This window comes from Parastagonospora nodorum, assembly GCF_000146915.1.
Source record: "Parastagonospora nodorum SN15 chromosome Unknown scaffold_6, whole genome shotgun sequence".
NCBI classification, from domain to species: Eukaryota; Fungi; Ascomycota; class Dothideomycetes; order Pleosporales; family Phaeosphaeriaceae; genus Parastagonospora; species Parastagonospora nodorum.
In genome coordinates this window covers 1,109,104-1,128,987 of record NW_001884554.1, presented here as the reverse complement: position 1 = coordinate 1,128,987, position 19,884 = coordinate 1,109,104, and the positions used below count along the sequence as shown (strand labels likewise).

Below are 19,884 nucleotides of genomic sequence, written 5' to 3'. Positions count from 1 at the left end.
GCCGCGTTCATCTAGCTAGCATGCTCAAGTCCACCGACATTATGTCAGACATTGCGCTTCCACCGAAACGGCGCAACATGGATCCATCCAGGAATTATGCAGATTCGACAAGCTCAGAGCCCGATACGAAGCGCCGCAAGCTGCGCAAGGGGACTACAAGTTGCTGGGACTGCAAGAAGAGGAAAGTCAGATGTACGTATGATGCATATGACGCGACGTCAGAAAACATATGCGTCCCCTGCAGGCGCCGTGGTGCGCCGTGCATCAGTCAAGAGAAGCCGGAAGAAGAGTTCCAAGCACAGGCTGAAAGTAATCGGGATCCTCTTCTTGATAGGATCCAGAGAGTGGAATCACTGCTGGAACAGCTGCTCGAGGTCGGGCATGCAGTCCAGCGGGACATCAAACCAAACACTCTCGGAAATCCAGTGAACGAACAGTCTGGGTACTTCACTCCGGTGAGTGAGTGCCAGGCACCGGTATCGTGCAGACCACCGACAGCGCCATGCGCCGCAACAAACAGCATTGCTGTCGTCGTGACAGACGAGAACAAGAAGATTTCGGAAGAGCTGCTCAAGGCTTTTCCAGCTCAAGCTGAGATCGACGCGTTTTGCAAGCTTGACTACATCGCCACATTCTACTGCCATCAATTGTTCACAAGTTCCGACCGCCCAGAGCATGAAGCATTCGACTTTGTTAATGACTTCGCCGCCATCCCTGATTCGTCCACGCATCCCGTCCTAATAGCGAAAAGAATGCTATTATTAGCTTTGTTTCTGCAGTACTTTCGCGCGCAGAACTGGGGTAATCTGCCCGAAAGTCCTTGTGATGTCATGGACAGACTGGTTGACACCGCTGTGCGTCTTGTCACGACGAATGAGAACCTGGTCTGCTGTATTGACGGTCTCGAATGTGTCATACTCGAAGGCCTCTTTCAGATAAAAGGCGGAAACCTGCGAAGAGCTTGGCTGGCTTTCAGGAAGGGTATGACGGTCGCACAACTGATGAGACTTGATCTTCCCAATCCAGCGCCCGTAAAGACGCTGGATGGTGAAATCGACACGAACCCGAAGTTCAAGTGGTTTCGCTTGGTGTTCATGGACGTGATGCTCAGTCTGATGCTTGGTCTACCTCATGGTGGCCAAGCATCAGATAATCTCGAGCACGACATTCCAGGCGAAACACCAAGCTGCAAGCTAGAACGCATACATACCATCGTCGGGAGACGCATTATCGAACGCAACCGATGCGAAGTCTTCCCCGACGACCTCAAAACGACACGCGAACTCGACCAAATGCTAATCAAAGCCGCCAAAGCCCTACCAGACAAGTTCTGGGCCCCGCCAAATTTTGCGTCGCTCAAACCCAACACGAGAGGAGCTTTTTGGGAAGTCATGCGCATGTGCGATCAAGTGCATCACTACAATCTAGTGCATCTCTTACACTTGCCATATCTTCTCCGGTGCGATAAGGAATCCACCTACAACACGTATGCCAAGATCGCTTGCGTCACTGCAAGCCGCGAACTACTCCATCGATTCATTGCGTTTCGCGTGTTCCAAGGCCTCGAGGCACCTACGGTGTACTGTCGCTCTGCCGATTTCCTCGCCTTGATGGCTGCCATGACAGTGCTTCTAGCCCATATCGACGGCCACAAGCTCGGCACAGACGACTGGAGAGCACACCAACGCCACAGCGACCGCGCGCTGGTAGAACAGCTACTGAAGCCGCTCGACATGCTCGGTTTTCGCGCAGATGACAGCCTGTGCCGCAAAGGCGCGGAGCAGCTGCGGCGGCTATTAGACGTCGAAAGCGATGCAGCCAGGGGTGTAGATCTATCTGCTCACAGCACTGTGAGAGACCTTGAGCAAAACTCCGGTGAGCTGCAGCTTCACATACCTTACTTCGGTATCATCAAGATCGGACAGGAGGGCATCACTAAAGACGACTCGAACAAACTCAAATCAGTCCAGCCTTTGCCAAACACCTTCCCACATAGCGTGTTCGTGGCGAATCATCTCATTTCTACAGCTGGGTTTGGAGATGCGCTGCACCAGGAGCCTCAGCCGCAGTACCTTTTGCCGATAGATGATGAGCCGCTTGCACAGGTAGCGAGAACACCGATGATCGGTGGGGATCTTGATCAGCAGCAGATGCAGAATCCGTCGCTGATGGCGAGTGTGAATGATTGGACGTTTCAGGGTGTGGACGCGGCATTTTTTGATAGTGTTATGAGGGGGACAGCGGATTGGGATACAGGGCTGCGCGATCATCTTTAAAGGATACATGTTAGTGCATGAGAGCTCTTGGAATATAGCAGAATTCGCTCAGAACGTCGTAGAATTTACGGCTCTTCACACGCACGCTTACCACTAGCCCCCTTTGGCGACAAGGCCAGAGCGCACACAGACGTTTCCTGTCTCTCGACCTAACTCCTTTTCTTGACCAATTCCTACTTCTGCACTACTCATTATCCACCCACCCGCAGCTCCACGATCGACAATCTTATACATTTCAGCAACAGCTTACCTGACGACTACTACCCGTCCTGACACAACCTCCAAAGCCCTCAACACCTTCCATACCGGAGCTCTGGGACATAAAACTCGGCTGGCAATCACCGCGTCCAGTATAGCGTTGCAGTGCGTGGGAATTTACAAGGGGGCTCGCCTGTTTCGTTTGGCATTTGGACGACTAGAATCGGCGACGTCTTGACTCAGGATGGCGTTCCTCTTCGGTCTTGGAGATACTGTAGCTAGATGGCAATATTGATGAATTTGTCGCACCATTTTGACTCGTCAGTGCATCGTCGGTGAGACTGGAAAATAACAAGGCAAGTCACGCTGGGTGCGACACTCTGCGAATGACACTGTTCGTTCGGAGTCACGCTGGGTGCGACACTGCGAATGACACTGTTTGTTCGGAGTTACTCTCCAGATCAGAACTAGACCATGTTGTCTTTGAGACAAGATTTTTCTTTGAGTCATCTCCCCACTGTGGTGTTGCTTGAGGAACATTCGACTGCGTTGGGTAAGCATCATCTGCAGGACTCGCCCAACTACAATTGTTGGTAAATTACCTTATACCTTTCCTCGCACGTAACATACTAGATATAGTCTTTATCTGGTTTATCCGGTACTCACTCAAGCACAACATGACATATACATTGCACAGCAGTCGGGCCTGGTCATGATCTCGACTTTGCTGTTTTCCGGCTACATGCTCTTGGTAGTTAGCACCAATTCATTCGCTTGCGCCTTCCAAGCTCAATTATTCGTAGCACATATCAATCTCGCAGATGTGTTATTGTAACATTGCACGAGCTACCTGCACACTTCATGTAGGAGGTACGCTTTGAAAGAGTCGACTACATCGTACAAGGCCACATCCTATGGTCCCTTTGTTAGGAGCCATCAACAACGTGGTGACTTGGTCTCGCAATCAAATCCCATTCTGGTAAGGCAGAAACTCACATACGGCCATCACACTGATCCATCTTCTACAGTACGCGATACGCCAACGACCCCCTAGGCCACCCCTGTCTGTACCTTGCGACAGGTCACCATAGCATGAGGATTCCGATTCCAGTTTAGCGGGATGCACTCTGAGCACCTCGTGCTGCAATACTTGCCGGTCGTGCGATGAAAGCGGTAACGTAGCCTTTGTACGTCTACCTGACCTGGTAGTACTCACTACCCCACACCATCGTTTCTCCAGTCTCGCTCGTGCTCCATTGTCTCTCCTGACTTCCTTCGCATTTTTTGCTTTCAGACGTGCAACGAAGCTGTTGTCATAGTTGCCACCATGGGCGAAGCTACCCCACCATCTGCCCCTCATTCGTATCCAGAACCTCAGGCGATCTCCCCGCAGATCACGCTTCAGGCACCGCTTTCACGACGCGGGAAAGGACCGGGCCTTGTTTTGGTGCTGGATACGTCTGCGCTGATTGATAAGAGCGAGAAACATCTCGACCCGCCGCCGCTGCAGAAATGGGCTGAAGAAGGGTTTGCGGTCGTGCAGTTGGTGGTACCTGGGAAGGTTGAAGACGGCGGAGAATTTCCATTGAAGAAAGCACTAGAGATCCTGAAGGGTTGCGAGGCTTGCGAGTTTGACAAGGGCGTGGGACTAATCTGTAAGAGCTACGATTCTCTAAGTGCTTGATGCGCGAGAACGCCACACATAATGATCATGAACACAGAAGGAGCTTGGAACAATAATGCACAACAAGTGGAACTTAGAAAATTATCTAAAGTTGCCCACACTAACATATTCACAGCTTACTTGTATCGCATTCCATTTTATCTCGAACAAGCAACATACATTGCGCCCGAGATCAAAGCACTAATATCCTACGGTGGCAAGACATTCTCAACTCTCAACGAAACAGCATCATCATCCATACCACCACAACTGATTCATGTCTCTGGTCCCAATGTACCTCGACGAAAGTCAGTCTCCCTCACGCCTGAGTCGCAAAAGAGCAAACAGTTTGAGGGTGTGGTCAAGACATACCGCTACGATGATGCAAAAGAAGACTCCGGCTGGGTGTTACCAGCCGACGAGAACTACCACAAAAGAAGCGCAGGTATTGCGCATACGAGAAGTCTTGGCTTCTTGAAGAAAGCGCTAGACGGACCGTGGTTCGATCTCGAAGCTGTATGGGAAGAGCACACACTCTACGAATTCGGCGAGCGAGACGTAGACAAGACAATGGCAACAATGGTCGACCAGCCATACGTCAACCACATCCCAACCATGACGTAAGCCATCCCTTCAATCCATCAATATACCATACACCCTCCAACTAACAAATAACCCACAGCGGCGGCATAGGCAAAGAGCGCCTAACCTCCTTCTACACCCACCACTTCGTTTTCTCCAACCCCCCAGACACCTCCCTCTCCCTCGTCTCCCGCACCGTCGGCATCGACCGCGTCATCGACGAGTTCATCTTCAGCCTCACGCATACAAGCGAAGTACCCTGGCTAATCCCCGGTATCCCACCTACGGGCAAGAAACTCGACATCCCGTTTACCAGCATCGTTGCGCTGCGCGGCGATCGCTTGTGCCATGAGCATATCTCCTGGGACCAGGCTACTGTGCTCAAGCAGCTGGGCTTGTTGCCCGAGTACGTCGGATTTCCGTATGCGATTGACGGGGAGGAGGCGCCGGAGGGGAAAAGGTATGAGGTTGCACTGCCGGTGGTGGGGAGTGAGGGGAGTAGGAAGTTGGTGGATGAAGGGAGTGAGGAGAGTAATGCGTTGATGGGTAGGAAGTGGAGGGTTGTTGATGAGAAATGAAAACCATGGGTTGTATTTGTAGTTGGTATGGCGAGAACACACACGTAGCGCTCAACGACGATGCCCTTCTACCGTTCCTGTCGCTCTGGTTCAAAGCAAAGCTCCAATGCTGACATCCATCTCCTCCGCCTAGTCAATCACCACTTCTGTCACACGCACATACATTTCCCCATCCACCCTAACGCCCCTGATCTCCCCATCCTTCACATCGAAGAAGACCAGCTTATTGCACCCACCCAGCCGTCCCATAGCCTGCAACTCGCTGTTTTTCTCCGTCTCTTCGGACGTCGCGCCACTGATGCGTACCCTCTGCACGCCGTTGTCCGCAAGATGCAGCAGACACGGCTTAGCGCAATCGAACGCCCTGACAGGAGCCCTAGCCACGATTTCGCCTCCGAGACCTGCCGCTCCCGTACTGGCTGTAGGCGCAAGGAACGCCCTGGGAGGAGTGGCTTCGACAGTGGCGGATTTCGGCGCGGTATCCTCACTGGCCATGGCTGCGGAGAGTGTCAAAGGAGGGACAGGCGCAGTCTCCTCGACCTCAGATGATTTAGTAGCAGCAGCAGCAGCAGCAGCAGCAGCGGCGGCGGTCTTGGTCGCTCGTTTTGGCGCAGTGGCTTTGGTAGCCATGACAGTAGCGAGCGCAGACACTGGCGCACCCTCCTCGAGCTCCTCCAAGATCTTCTTCATGGCAGGAGTAGTAGCGGCGGTCTTCTTCGCTCTTTTTGGCGCAGTCGGCTTGGTGACCTTCCCCTTAGCGCTCACCCTCGGCTTGCTCCTTGGCTTCTCCTGCGGGACGACGACTGACTTGTTGACCTTGATATCGGGGAGGTGCTTGAAGTACAGCAGTTTCTTCATATGCTCGATGCTGACAGTCTTCTGCACGGTCGAGGTGAGCGCCACGACAGTGCTGAAGGTGCCGGGGTACTTGCAGATGGTGTCGGAAGAGAGGCCGTCGGGGATGCAAGACGGCTCGAGGGGGTGCTTGAAGTCTGGGTCGTGCTTTGTCGCCTTATAGTTGCTCTTCGGGAGCCAGTTGGGAGGGTTGTTGGGGTGTGAGATGTCCATGGCGATATCGGTTGGGGTTGAGTATCGAGATTGCGGTCGAAGATAGTATGGGGATATTGGTTGAGTTGAGCGAGGTTGTGACAAGAAAATTTTATTGGCTGCGGTTGCAAGAGTTTGTGGATGGCCATGTTCACTTTCGCATTCACTCGTCCGTTACGAAGAAAGAGTAGCGTAAAAGTCTCGTTGTGAAAATTCTTCCTCGAGCGACGCCACAGCAGGGCATCAACTTAATGAAAAAATAGACTCCAATGACACCATGACCAAGAACTCAGGATAAAGAGCGTGAGTAGAAAGTTCACGCCAGCGTGATCTTTCAGGCGTCCACATGTTCAAGTCCAGCTCGAACATGTTTCAGCATTAACCCGATAAGGGCTGCCCAAGTCCACGGGTGGTGTATCGGGGTAGGAATAGAGTAATTCACCTCAAAATGACACAGTTGTGAGGATCTGAGACTTGGGGAGTGACTCCGAACGAGCGACGTCATCCAGAGTTTTCACCCGGCAGGCACGACAGCAGTTAAGCCATGTGACCCTGCCTCGCATGTGTATCTTGGCTAGTCGAGCACGCCGGCGTGATCGCGTTGCCTCAATCTGCACAGACGAGTCCAGCTCGTATATACAGCCGGACCCAGCATGTATGTAATCCGCACCTGGCTGCTCAGTCTCACCGACGGTGCAACGAAGAGGTAAAGATAGTTGTCGAGGATCGAACGGGTGAGTGACTCTGGACGAACATGCCATCCGCAGAGTATGACAACCGGCGAGCGTAAGCTGAGCTAAACGTATTCCCGCCTCCATCAGGATGTCGGTCGAAGGACACGCCAGCGCGCCATTCAACCTAATCACCTACATGAGCAAGACCAGCTTATTCAGGTAGTCGGCGGCGCAGTCCGCGGATGAATTGCCCGATCTCTTCAAAGATCTTCTTTGTGGAGGGTTACTCCAACCTCATCGATGTCGTCGACAGTTTCAGTCGCCCCTCTATCTCAGCCGAAGCTTACAAGTTGGCGCGTCTTCTGCTCATCCAAGTGCCGAACAAGACGTAATTCGGCCTGCGAATACGCTGTCGATTCCTGTGCACTGGAATGCCACGCTGGACGCGTCGATTGCCACCAGAGCAATTGCTGGGACAGGATGAGTACGCACCGCAAAGCTCTGGTGAGGATGTTGTCGTTATTCGAGATGTGTGAAATGGTCAAAAGACCATGAGTATGCGCGTGAGCGTCTTTTTGGGTTGACCACGTGGGTTGGTTTGTAGTCGTCATTGGCTGTCGTATGTGTTGTATTTGTTGGCGCTCTTGTGAGGCTGCTGTGTTGGGTAGGGTGGGAAAGGGTTGTAATGTGAACGCTAGCACAGACGGTATGGCAACAGTAGTAGAAAATTGGGAGAGAATTCGCTCGTATGGTGGGCAGAAGGAAACGAAAGGGAGGGAGACGAGGCAGAAGAGGGCTTATATGTCGAGCGTGGGCGCTCGGACCGACACGCTAGACCTAGACGAGGCAGGTGACAGGTGCGGCAAGGGCAGGTGAAGGTGTAATCAGTGCCAATTGTCAGTACACGCCGCCAAAGAGAGGGGAAGGCTCAAATCTGCACTTCTCCGAGTAAAGGACCGCAGATACGTCATCGATAAATCGCAGCGTTTGTTGCAGTACGGACGAATCTGCTCGTGCGGCCGTTGCGGTCAACGACGGCACCTGAACTGCGTTGACCTGTAGGTAGTCCTATGTAAAGAGCTATTTCGCGTAGCATGTTGTTGATGGAGCTGTCATAGAAGAGACTTGCTCTGTTATAAGGCCTAGAATAGACAGGATACGCCATAAGGGACATGTGCAGAAGTGCCGAACCTGAGGTGAATGTGACAAATGTCTGTGCGGGGAGACACCGCTGATGTCTTCTGGTCAACAAACGCGTCGAGGCGTTAACTTGCGCAAGTCTAGCTTTGATTTGCAATCCTGTCGGCTTTGCTGCAGCATCATCCTCCCTTTTCTGCCAACCCCCCGCGACATCCTGAATACCCTCGCCATGTCGCCCATCCTACCCAAAGTCACCCCACCAGAGGTCCTGATGGCCTATACGGGATTGTACAGAGACGATACGGGCGCGCGGATTGCTGTCACCCTCGATGCAGGTCAACTGCGCATCGGCTACTTCACTGGCACGCCCAGCATCCTCACCAAAAGCATCGACATCAGCATCGACCACTTCCGCCTCAACCATGTCGAAGGAGATACCGAGGAGGAGCTCAAGCTCAACTCCAAGGTCATGGCAGTAGCGATTGTCCTGCGTGCCAAAGACACGGTCATGTTCAAGGTCAAGAAGGGCGAGATTGTGGGCTTGTCAGTCGACGGGAAGGCATATGAGCGTACCAAGAGAGGCGCATGCCGCATCCTGGAGCTCTCTGCTGAGCTACGAAACCGCATCTGGACATATGCATTGATGCATGCATCGGGTGGAGATCGGGTTGTGTTGCAGCAACCTACACGGGATGGCTACACTATGATCACAGGCGATCTGAAGGTAAGTCAGCATCTCAAATGATACTAGATGTGAATTGCTAATTGCTGTTTTGAAGCGTCCCTGGAACCTTGTCCGATGCGCTCATAAACAATTTCGCCAGGATGCCCGTCTGCTGGAATTCGCCTCGAATTCCCTGATCTGCAGCAATGGGTCTGCTCTTGTCAAGCTTCTGCGTCCTGTAAAGAATCCGGAGATAGTTCGATGGCTACGCAAACTTGTCTTCATTCCAAATTGGGGATGGGGTCGTTGGCCTGAGGAAAAGGTTCTGTACAGCGTCGTCGACTTCGCTCGCTTGGTGCCAGATTGTCGTGTCATGATCATTCCCTACTTATGGCACATAAAGGACAGCAAGTTCACAGCGGTGCGGGACTACATCAAGATGGGAATAGCCCTTCGGCAGGCGATGAGAGTGGATGGTGGACGCAGGATGCCTGCTGTTGTGGATGCTGTGAAGCATCTTCGCGCTGGCCGGACTGCAGAGGAATTGGACTGCACAAAAATCAAGTTCTATCCATTCAAAACCAAGACGGACACGACAAAGAGCCTGAAATTGGCTTGCAAGTCCAGGGTCATGGACCCTATCCTGATCTGGTACGTTGGCGAGGATGGCAAGAAGGAGGCTGAGCACATGATCAAGGCAGACATTCTGCGCTGGTTGAAAGAGGGAATTTGAGCCTCACAGAGGCGGAGATGGCCATAGCTATGGGTATCATACAATAGAAACACGAGGAGAATACAGTAACGCTCGACCGCCGGGAAACCAGCTCACTGAGCGCGTTGTAAGCACCCGACTTGCATATCAATCTTTCAATCCACGCTGTGATGACAAGCGAGCCTCTCCAGGGTGTTGCGACGAGACTGCGGGTTTGAGTTGCTGCAGGACTTGCGCTGCGACCGCAACCGCATCTTCTGGTAGACCTGCTTGTATTAGTACTACAATTAAAAAGCTTGACACTGCCTGTCGAGAGACTCACCAGCAACTCGCGCTACTTTCAAGGCATGACTCTCCCGATTGACGCCTTTCCTCAGCCGATGGACATAGGAAAACTTGCCATCGGGCTCTTCAAGCACATCATTGCAATAGCAGCCAAGCTTCTTAAAGCTCTTTGTCATGTCAGTGAGTGCATGGAAGTGCGTTGCAAAGAGCGTCCGGCATTGATTGACGTGATACAGGTGGTGTAGACATGCATAGCTGACAGCAATGCCGTCCTCGGGCGTTGTGCCTCTACCCACTTCATCCATGATCACAAATGACCGCGGGGTAGCTTCCTTGAGGATCTGCGCGGTCTCCAACATTTCGACCATGAAGGTTGATTGATCCAGGTACAGATTGTCTGCAGAGCCGACACGGCTGAAGATCTTGTCAACCAGTCCAACCTCAGCGTATTCAGCGGGCACAAAAGAGCCTGTCTGGGCGAGAATGGATATGAGCGCGTTCTGTCGGAGGTAGGTACTCTTTCCAGCCATGTTCGGACCGGTAATGAGCCAGATCCGCTCCTGTTCGCCAAGAAGACAATCGTTGGGTGCGAATTGTCGGCCTTGGTCGTTTAGACCTGCCTCTACTACTGGATGTCGACCACCAACGATATTATGCGACGCTTCCGAGCTTAGCATTGGACGTACGAAGTTCTTCTCAATCGCGAGCATGGCGAAAGCACAGGCTACATCAAGCTCATCGAGGACAGTTGCATTTCGACGCAGCTTAACGAGATTCCGTACAACGCCTTCACGCAACTGACCCAGGACTCGTTGTTCCTCACTGCGGATGCGGAACCGGGTTTCGTCGATTTGTGCTCCCAGTTGCGTCCACTCGGGGACCTGGAAGGAGCGCGTCGACTTGCTGCTGCTTAAGCTTTTCGGATAGTGTTCAGCGGCGCGAGACGAGTCTTTTCCTCGGACATGAGCAATATGCGCAAGGTTGGGCGTCCATTTGAGTGCCAAAGTATCCGTACCCATCTTTTGCCGTAAGCTTTCTTCTAATGTGTTCTTCGCCTCCGCGAACGAGTCGAGAGTACCATGCAATCGTTTCAGTGTAGGACTTGCATCACGCTTCATGATGTAAATATCTTCTCTTCCGTCTGTCGCACTCTTGAAGCTTGCAGCAATCACATGTGGCTTAGGCTGAATGCGCTTTGGTATTGCCTTAAGGTCTTCCTCGCCAGCTTCACGTCCTAGCACGTCCTGTGCCAACTCTGACATTTCGCTTGCTTCCTCGTTTTCCAATCGATGGTATTCAGAGAGGCCATCTTCGTCAATAGCGTCGTGAATACGTTGGGCAAGTTGGAGAGGCTGTTCTAGGCTAAAACGACGTTCCAATGCTGCAATGCACTGCTTTCGCTGGGTCTGCGAGGGCTCGTTTGTAGCATCGGGGACGGCTTTCCGAGAACCCGCATGCCCCCGGAGTATGCCAATAATGTCAGAAGTGGTCGCTATTGTCTTCGAAAGTTCCATCAAATCGTCAGCGTCGCCTCGGCCATAGGTAAACTTTGTTACCAGACGCAGGGAATCAAAGGTTCGTCCAAGTAGAGCAACAACGTCTTGGCGAAGTTGTGGGTATTGTATCATCTCTTCCACAAGGTCTAGTCGGTCATTTATAGTCGAGAGTGACATGGACGGAGCAGCTGACGAGCGTCAGTTGAAGGACTTAATCGTGATCTGCTGACTTACATAGACGCTGAGTGAGTAATCTTGTACCGCTCTTGGTGACTGTCTTCTTCAAAGAATGGAGAAGGCTACCCTCGTAAGCACCGTCGCGAATGGTACTCCGTATTTCCAACGCTCTCAAACTGTTCTTATCGATACTCATGTGCTCATCGGCCTGATGTCTTACAGGAGCTTGTAAGCGTGTTCGAGAACCGAGAAGCTGATACTTGACGTAATGCAACAAAGGTCCGCCAGCGGCGATTTCGCTGGGCGAGAATTTACTAGTGTCGAAATCATCTACGACATCTTCCAACATTGGAACCCAGTCTGTCACAGTGAGTGGCTTTTCTGACTGCTCTTGGAAGGTGATAACGTGCCCATCTTCTTGCAAAATAGAGACCATGCGCGAATACCCGGCTTCTTGAAAGATACTGTCCAGAACAATTTCACGCGGTTTGATCCGGGCTACTGCCGACGGCAACGATGCGATATCAGTGCTCTGCGTAAGAAAGTCGCCGCTGGACAAATCGATCCAAGCGAGTCCAACCTCAGTGCGCGGGAGGTTGAGGACTGAGGAAACACTCGAACTTCCTGGGCTCTCTGTGACTGCCTTCTCCTTGACTAGAACCTCCGGGTCGACGTGGATACTGAGAAGGTAGTTGTTCTCCCAGGGATCCATGAAGTGTTCGTCGATAAGCGTGCCTGGTGTGATTATACGTGATACTTTACGAGTGTATTGAGGTGCGCCTTTAGCAGTTGATGGTGCATCGTTGAGGAATTCATCACTGATTGCGACGTGCTTGTTCAAGTCCTGGACAAGGATCTTGAGGTAACGATCGAGCTGATACGCTGGGAAGCCGGCCTGTACTGCTGTGAGTATAAAGTCTTGCAGCTGATGCGCAAGCTTCTCACCATGGATACTGCTGGCTTCTTGCTGCCTTTGACCGTTTTCCTCTTCGATTTTCTCAAATTTAGAAGTGGTGCTAATTCGTCGGCATGTTCAAAGTACAGCTACTCTAGTCAGCCGCAATAGCAGGAATACATGCTGGAAGTACCTCATAGAAGCCTCCTACTCTTGTCACTAATACGCAGTGGCTAAATTTGAGCATATTATTGCGGACCTGCTGCAACAGTGGAGGATAATCTGGCTCGGTGTCATCTTGCGGAGGTAGCGCGGCGCCTTCGATGGCGCCTTGTGGCAATTCATCGAGGGCGACAGTTGCTTTCCTCTTTGCGCCGCGACGTTGAGGCTTTTGGGGTTGCAGCAGAGCACGTGGTTTCGCGATGGTACGCGTTGGCGCCACAAAGGCGCCTCTCACAGCAGTACTAAGGGCTCTGTTGGAAACGCTTTGACATCGCTGGAAGGGCAGAGCACAAGTGCGCGTCAGACTATGGCAATGCCTTGGCAGCATATCTTGAGCAATGGATGAATGCGGGCCGAGGGTGCTGAGAAGGCGCGATTGGTGTACGCGTCCCAAAGTGGTCTAGCAGAAAGACGGCATAAAGTGGGCGCGGGGTCGCGGAGTATCGCCGGTGGTACGTCAACATAGAGAATTCCGAGCACCCGTCTCACACTCTTCAATTCCACACAGCAAAAATGGCACACAAGTTCGAGCCCATGAAGAATGATTTGATTCTACGCACTGCAAAAGGTGTGGCAGAGACATTGGACACATCGATGACGCATGAAGCTGACAATTGCAGGCCAAAAAGTTGAGCGTCCACCAATATGGGTGATGCGACAAGGCACGAAGCTATCCGCAATCACACTGCATGGCGCAAAACTGACATTGCCAAGCTGGTCGCTATTTGCCGGAATACCACGAGGCCAAAGGAAAGAATGACTTCTTCGAGTGCTGTCGCAGCCCCGAGATTGCCTCTACGCTCACCCTCCAACCCATTGAACGCTATGCAGGCCTCATCGATGCTGCCATCATCTTCTCCGACATCCTTGTTATACCACAAGCGATGGGTATGGAGGTAATCATGGTCGACAAGAAAGGCCCGCATTTCCCTGAGCCCCTCCAGACACCCGAGGACAAGCAATACAAGGAGGTCCTGGAAAGAGAGGTTGATGTTGCAGAGTCGCTAGACTATGTATACAAGGCCATAACCATGACAAGGCACAAGCTTGCAGGGCGCGTGCCATTAATTGGCTTCTGCGGTGCTCCTTGGACGCTCTTATGCTACATGGTAGAGGGCGGAGGCAGCAAGATGTTTATACAGACCAAGACGTGGATCTACAAGTACCCCGCGGAGAGCAAAGCACTCTTACAGAAAATTGCTGAGCTCTGTGTGGAGTATCTGGCACTCCAGGTGCAGGCTGGCGCACAGGCGAGTGGTGTCGTACAATGAGTTGTCCGTCGCTGACCCTTGTAGATGATCCAAGTGTTCGACTCTTGGGCTGGAGAGCTTTCGCCGTCTTGCTTCAAGGAGTTTTCCCTTCCCTACCTAAACATCATCGCCGACAACCTACCTGCGCGCCTGAAGTCGAAAGGTCTGGAGCCTGTACCAATGACAGTCTTCGCCAAGGGAGCGTGGTACGCGCTGCACGATCTCTGCGAAACCAAGTATAACACGATCGGTCTAGACTGGCTTCATGACCCGGCCGAAGCATACAAGATCGCGAGAGCGAAGGGCAAGGTGCTACAAGGAAATGCCGACCCGGGTGTGCTATACGGCACGCACGAATCGATCACCAAAGTCGTCGAGAATATGGTGGCTGGTTTCGGTGGTGGAAAAGAGGGGTGGATCGCAAATCTGGGCCATGGTAGGTGCCGGTCTATCAACATGTACACGCATTGCTAACACTTCTAGGCATAACTCCATTCGTGAAGCCAGATGACCTCAAGTTCTACTTCGAGGAGATCCACAGGCTCACCAAATCTTAGGAAGTCTATGATATCCAATAAATTACTTGTCTTCCTCGCCAATATCTTCGTACCAATCGTCCGGCTTCTCCCTGATGAACTTTTGCATCAAGTCGTGACAATCCTTGTTATCCAAAACGACCACTTCTATTCCTCTCTCTTGCAGGTACTTTTCGCCTCCCACGAAGGTCTTGTTTTCGCCTATGACGACTCTTTTAACCTTGTACATGACACAGGCACCAGTACACATGTCGCATGGACTCAAAGTGGTGTACATGGTAGCACCACGATACGCGGATGCGGGGAGACGTCCGGCAATCTCGAGTGTGGATATCTCTGCCTTTCTAGGTCAGATCTACGATGGTGTTTGTGAGGCTGAGGCTGTACACACATGGAGCGTTGCACTTTCTTTCTGGATGCGCATGTTGTGGCCTTGACCGAGTATCTTGCCGTCGGCTGAGACCAAGGCTGCGCCTATTGGAACTCCGCCCTCGTTGCAGCCTTGCCTGGCTTCGTGCAAGGCTGCTTTGAATCCAGCATCTTCTGAAGACATGGCGAATAGCGATTTCTTATGTGTAAGCTCAAGCTTTGGAAATCTACCCGTCACGTCACAAGCAAGGCATGCACGCAGGGTCCCGCAACACCAATCGAGGTTCGGCTATCCGGCGATAAGCTTTCGATTGTGGACCAATCGGGTTGATGGTGTTTGGAGGTCATAGCGCGGTTCACTGAAGGTTCCGATGAGGTGCATGCCAGCAGAACCGCGATTTGCGCATTCTTGGGTCCAAACCCCAATAATCATGCTGGAACATTGCAGATTCAGGCGCTGTGGACTCAGCTGAGTAGTTTGGGCCGTCAGCCTGGTGATTTCAGGCGCCGTAAGGCTGTTGGGAGGCGGTGGAATCGCGTGGAATCGTTTGGAAACTTCTCTCTCTCGGCGCAGTCGGGGCATCTGCAGCATCCTAGCGGACTACTTTTAAAGTCCACAAGCTTTCGCCTTTGCCCTTGCAGTACACAAAACAACATAAACGCATTCCCGTGATTTCTGTACATCCAGACTCACTGCAAGTTGCCTCACTGCGGCTGAAATCGGTAAGTTACTTTGTTAACCCCTCCTGCCTCTGCGGCGCAGGAAGTGTGGGCCACGATTACCAGGCTGAAGCGCTTGGTGAATACAAACCATGGAACACTGTTTGACCCGCTAACTCTATGAAGACCTGCAGGACAAACTCCTCACGCGACTCTCGACAGCCCCTCTGCTATATAACACGCGCTCGGCTCTGATCCTCGACCCTCCCTCTACACGACTTTTGCGACCCCGCTAGCCCCTCGTCTCTACCACCACACGGTGCGAAACCACGACAATGGTAAAAGACCAGAAATTCTACGACATCCTCGGGGTATGTTTTAATCACAAGTACAAGCGAGACTGCTCGCTAACAAATCCAGGTGTCGCCCGACGCCTCTGAGGCACAACTCAAGTCAGCATACAAGAAGGGTGCGCTGAAATGGCATCCCGACAAGAATGCCCACAACCCAGAGGCCGCCGACAAGTTCAAGGATCTGTCACACGCATACGAAGTCCTCTCCGACCCACAGAAGCGCCAATTATACGACCAGTATGGTGAAGAGGGTCTCGAACAGGGTGGCGGTGGAGGCGGCATGGCTGCCGAAGACCTGTTCGCACAATTCTTCGGCGGTGGAGGTGGCCCCTTTGGCGGCATGTTCGGCGGCGGTATGGGTGGTGGCCGCGAACAAGGCCCCAAGAAGGCGCGCACAATCTCTCACGTCCACAAGGTCTCCCTCGAGGACATCTACCGCGGCAAGGTCTCGAAGCTCGCTCTGCAGAAGTCAGTCATTTGCCCCAAGTGTGCAGGTGTCGGCGGCAAGGAGGGTGCTGTCAAGAAGTGCGCTGGCTGCGACGGTCGCGGCATGAAGCACATGATGAGGCAGATGGGACCCATGATCCAGCGCTTCCAGACGGTCTGCCCTGACTGCCAGGGTGAGGGCGAGATCATCCGAGACAAAGATCGATGCAAGCAGTGCAACGGCAAGAAGACCATCATCGAGCGCAAGGTTCTGCACGTTCATGTTGACCGTGGTGTCAAGAGCGGCCACAAGATCGAGTTCCGCGGCGAAGGCGACCAATTGCCAGGCGTAGAGCCCGGTGATGTTGTTTTCGAGATCGAACAGAAGCCCCACACGCGTTTCCAGCGCAAGGACGACGACCTGTTCTACCACGCCGAGATCGACCTGCTGACCGCCCTTGCTGGAGGCCAGATCCACATCGAGCACCTCGACGAGCGATGGTTAACCGTCGACATCATCCCGGGGGAGTGCATTAGCCCGGGCGAAGTCAAGGTCATCCGCGGCCAGGGTATGCCTTCGTACCGCCACCACGACCATGGCAACCTTTACATCCAGTTCGACGTCAAGTTCCCCGAGCGTCTCGGCAACGAGGAGGATGGCCCCATGGCACCTGAGCAGATCCGCGCCCTCGAGTCGGTACTCCCACCACGCAGGGTACCCGAATCTATGCCTCCGCCAGACGCCATGACCGAGGACTTCACTCTCGAGACAGTCGACGCGAGCCGCGAGTCTCAACGCGCACGTGGTATGGCTGGTATGGAAGACGACGACGATGACATGCACCCAGGCGCCGAGCGCGTACAGTGCGCGTCACAGTAAGCAATCAGATGAATTAGGAGTCGGGGTCGGAGTTGAAGCATGAGTTACGAAGTACTACGGGCGCACGAATCCTTAACGATACCAGCGGGGATGGGTAGAACAAGGCGTCGTGGCGCCCTGTGCTGGACAGTGTCGACTTCGTGTCGGCGCAGCATTGAGGAAGCATTGCCATATTTCTTTTGCGAGACAGTTCCTAGACCTAAGGCAGTGAACCACGGGGGTTTTTTCTCCTCCTGATGAGCTAAGGGTTATTCACATCCTTTTTCTCCCTTTTTGTTATTTGGCAGCTTGGGGGCGTTCATAGACAGCTGAGTAAATCATACCCGATTCTAGTCGATGTGGAACTCAGGCGGTAGAATAGGAATATGCAGTAATCTTCATCGATCGCGCTGCTCCGTGTTTGTATGTGTGTTTTGCTCTCATTCCTACTGGATAAGTGGATGGAGGGAGGTGACGTCATAATCACGTGCTTCACATTGGTGCATTCCCGAAGGTTTGGATGTTGCTGACTGCCAACTGACAACGCGGACATTTCCACACAGACACTGCAAGCGACCTGTTATCCCACTCACAACCCTAATCAAACAGTTAAAGCAATATTCTCGATGATGGATCCCAGAACTCTCTCCAGCACATGTACTGGGACATGACAATGCCTCCCCAAAGGGATCACGACGACTACCGTACAAATTATCGCCACCAAGGTACAACATGAACCTCCTTATGCTAGAGAAAGAGTCGGAAGTAGAATATGGACGTGTTTGAGTTTCCTGCCCGAAGTCGAGTCGATTGAACGCTCAGGTAAATATTCCAGTCGATTTATGGAATCTTTCACATACGACCATAGGAAGATGAATATTGGGCTTCCCGTCCGCTCAGCCTTACACAAGCATCTTACCGGCGGATCAGTAGTCAGGTGGGTGACCACTGGCGAATCCCCGCTGTTGTATGTTTTTGAATCTTATTTTTGCAGCAGGCATAGGTTTGTTAGGATAACGCGTTGGGAGAGGTGGAAAAATGGAGTGCTTTTGGTTTTTAGCGTTATGTGGGTAGCGTTGTAAACTAATGTGGGAATGAGCAATGCGGTGGGCACGAACTTTTTTGAAGAGTAAAGCCACATTTATGTAGCAGCACATACAGCAGTTCGTACCTATGCTATCTACAAACTCAGCAGTAGTATATATGATTAGAATCCCTTCAGGTTTGTATAGCTGTACCAGCTTCGGTTCAACACTCAGCTCACTTTGTCGTCATAGTTCCCGCGACTCCTCACCTTGTAGAGGCATGCCTCTAGCAGACTGGCGAAATCCTGGGGTTCCAGATCATAGCTTCCGAGAAATTGTTGTCCCTACCAAATTAGAGTTGTGACTACTGCTATACAGCGCGTAGTACAGGGGCGAGCTTCATTGCACGGAGGAAAGAATGATAATATCTAGAAGAAATGGCGTCCTTGGCCGCCCTTATAGTATTTAACTCTACCCCTCCTCCTATCCACTCCATTTCTTCACTCCTCAACTCTCTTCATTATGGTCCTTTTCTCACGGCCATGAGCTCGAAGTCTCATCTTTGCCTCTCCCGTGCCACATCGCGACAATCTCCCAAGGTCCCTGACCCCGTCTCTCACCCCGTTGTACTGTACTGTCCGTCTTACCGTCCTGCCCGTCGACTTGTGCACCCGGCTGCCGACCCCAATGAATACATCCGAGCCTGACTTGCATTGCTTGGGATGTGGCGATGGGATATGGACACACTTGAAAGGCGGGTGGAGTGAAGGCGCCCTTAGAGGCATTTGCGCATAAATCTGAGGCTTCGGCCATTGATGATAGCATTTTTCCTGGCCGTAAAAATCGTCCCGCATAGCTTGCTAACACCGCGTACACGCAACAGGCTGCCTTCATTCGTTCCAGACCTCAGTCGATTTTGTCAGCGACAAGTTGTCATCATCGGTCTCCCTTCGGAGCATTTGTGCACGAGCGAAGTTTCTTGCGATGCGGTGCATGAGCAGGGCGGGTGGGTTTTATAACGCTGTGGGAAGTTGGATTGTTTGGTTCGTCAATGGTGCTAGTACACTGGGAGCCATGGTTGAGAAGCTGCGCTATTCTTCTCTTTTGATCAGGAATACACCTTGCTCTTCTGCTTCCTGCTTCTCGTCTCGCAAACGATTTCCTCCAATATATGCCCTTTCTCTAGCATTTTAGAGTTTGTAACCCTCGCCCCGAAACCCGATGCAAGTGTTCTGAAGTGACTTGGTACCCCGTGCCACTAGCATCTTCGCTACAGCCTCGTGGCCTCTGTGTAAAGCTGCATGTAGTGCGTTGCTATTTTATACACCCCACGCGTTTACGTCAGCGCTGTTGTCGAGCAAAATCTCTGCCACTGCCTCGTTGTCTTTGTACAAAGCTGCCTGGAGAGCGTTGCCAAAGTCTCCACCCCTTGCGTTGACATTGGCACCCTCATTTATCAAAAACTGTTCTACTGCTTTGTAGCGTCTGAAATAAGCTGCCTAAAGTGCGTTGACCTCGGCGCCGCTGTTGAGCAGCAGCTGCACCACAGCCTCGTAGCCTCTAGATGAAGCCGTCTGGAATGCATCTGCGTAGGCTGCGTTGACATAGATTCCATCCTGTGCGTTAATTTTGGGATCGGTACCGCAGTCAAGCAGCAGCAGCTTTCCCACCCGCGTATGCCCATTCTTTGCCGCCAGCAAAACTCCATGTACTTGTCCGAACATGGGAGACGCATAAATCTTTCCTTGGACGTAGACTCCGACGTTTAACTATGTTTTAAAACAGTGGGGTTATTCC

The 19,884-nt window shown here is 52.3% G+C and overlaps 8 protein-coding genes across 8 annotated transcripts; 5 read left to right on the top strand and 3 right to left on the bottom strand.

The window, feature by feature from the left end:
- Positions 1 to 20: 20 nt before the first annotated feature.
- On the top strand, positions 21 to 2,185 carry SNOG_04616 (hypothetical protein; the record flags this gene model as incomplete). Its single annotated transcript, XM_001794977.1, has 4 exons — positions 21 to 43; positions 103 to 192; positions 245 to 2,127; positions 2,148 to 2,185. The coding sequence occupies 4 exons, from the start codon at positions 21 to 23 to the stop codon at positions 2,183 to 2,185; spliced, it is 2,034 nt and encodes a 677-aa protein (XP_001795029.1).
- A 1,616-nt stretch (positions 2,186 to 3,801) lies between these two features.
- On the top strand, positions 3,802 to 5,297 carry SNOG_04615 (hypothetical protein; the record flags this gene model as incomplete). The annotated part of the gene is made up of 3 exons (XM_001794976.1): positions 3,802 to 4,129; positions 4,274 to 4,757; positions 4,820 to 5,297. The coding sequence occupies 3 exons, from the start codon at positions 3,802 to 3,804 to the stop codon at positions 5,295 to 5,297; spliced, it is 1,290 nt and encodes a 429-aa protein (XP_001795028.1).
- A 129-nt stretch (positions 5,298 to 5,426) lies between these two features.
- On the bottom strand, positions 5,427 to 6,365 carry SNOG_04614 (hypothetical protein; the record flags this gene model as incomplete). The annotated part of the gene is made up of 1 exon (XM_001794975.1): positions 5,427 to 6,365. The coding sequence occupies one exon, from the start codon at positions 6,363 to 6,365 to the stop codon at positions 5,427 to 5,429; it is 939 nt and encodes a 312-aa protein (XP_001795027.1).
- Positions 6,366 to 8,387: 2,022 nt separating this feature from the next.
- SNOG_04613 (hypothetical protein) lies at positions 8,388 to 9,555 on the top strand (the record flags this gene model as incomplete). The annotated part of the gene is made up of 2 exons (XM_001794974.1): positions 8,388 to 8,882; positions 8,983 to 9,555. 2 exons carry the CDS (start codon positions 8,388 to 8,390, stop codon positions 9,553 to 9,555), a joined length of 1,068 nt encoding a protein of 355 aa, XP_001795026.1.
- A 266-nt stretch (positions 9,556 to 9,821) lies between these two features.
- Positions 9,822 to 12,732, bottom strand: SNOG_04612 (hypothetical protein; the record flags this gene model as incomplete). The annotated part of the gene is made up of 3 exons (XM_001794973.1): positions 9,822 to 11,461; positions 11,550 to 12,463; positions 12,647 to 12,732. The coding sequence occupies 3 exons, from the start codon at positions 12,730 to 12,732 to the stop codon at positions 9,822 to 9,824; spliced, it is 2,640 nt and encodes an 879-aa protein (XP_001795025.1).
- Positions 12,733 to 13,122: 390 nt separating this feature from the next.
- SNOG_04611 (hypothetical protein) lies at positions 13,123 to 14,456 on the top strand (the record flags this gene model as incomplete). Its single annotated transcript, XM_001794972.1, has 4 exons — positions 13,123 to 13,177; positions 13,324 to 13,859; positions 13,905 to 14,295; positions 14,343 to 14,456. The coding sequence occupies 4 exons, from the start codon at positions 13,123 to 13,125 to the stop codon at positions 14,414 to 14,416; spliced, it is 1,056 nt and encodes a 351-aa protein (XP_001795024.1). The 3' UTR covers positions 14,417 to 14,456.
- On the bottom strand, positions 14,337 to 14,944 carry SNOG_04610 (hypothetical protein). Its single transcript, XM_001794971.1, has 2 exons — positions 14,787 to 14,944; positions 14,337 to 14,731 (listed from the first exon to the last, which is right to left on the bottom strand). The coding sequence occupies exon 2, from the start codon at positions 14,670 to 14,672 to the stop codon at positions 14,439 to 14,441; it is 234 nt and encodes a 77-aa protein (XP_001795023.1). The 5' UTR covers positions 14,673 to 14,731; positions 14,787 to 14,944; the 3' UTR covers positions 14,337 to 14,438.
- Positions 14,945 to 15,759: 815 nt separating this feature from the next.
- On the top strand, positions 15,760 to 17,466 carry SNOG_04609 (hypothetical protein; the record flags this gene model as incomplete). The annotated part of the gene is made up of 2 exons (XM_001794970.1): positions 15,760 to 15,795; positions 15,845 to 17,466. The coding sequence occupies 2 exons, from the start codon at positions 15,760 to 15,762 to the stop codon at positions 17,081 to 17,083; spliced, it is 1,275 nt and encodes a 424-aa protein (XP_001795022.1). The 3' UTR covers positions 17,084 to 17,466.
- Between the last annotated feature and the right edge of the window lie 2,418 nt (positions 17,467 to 19,884).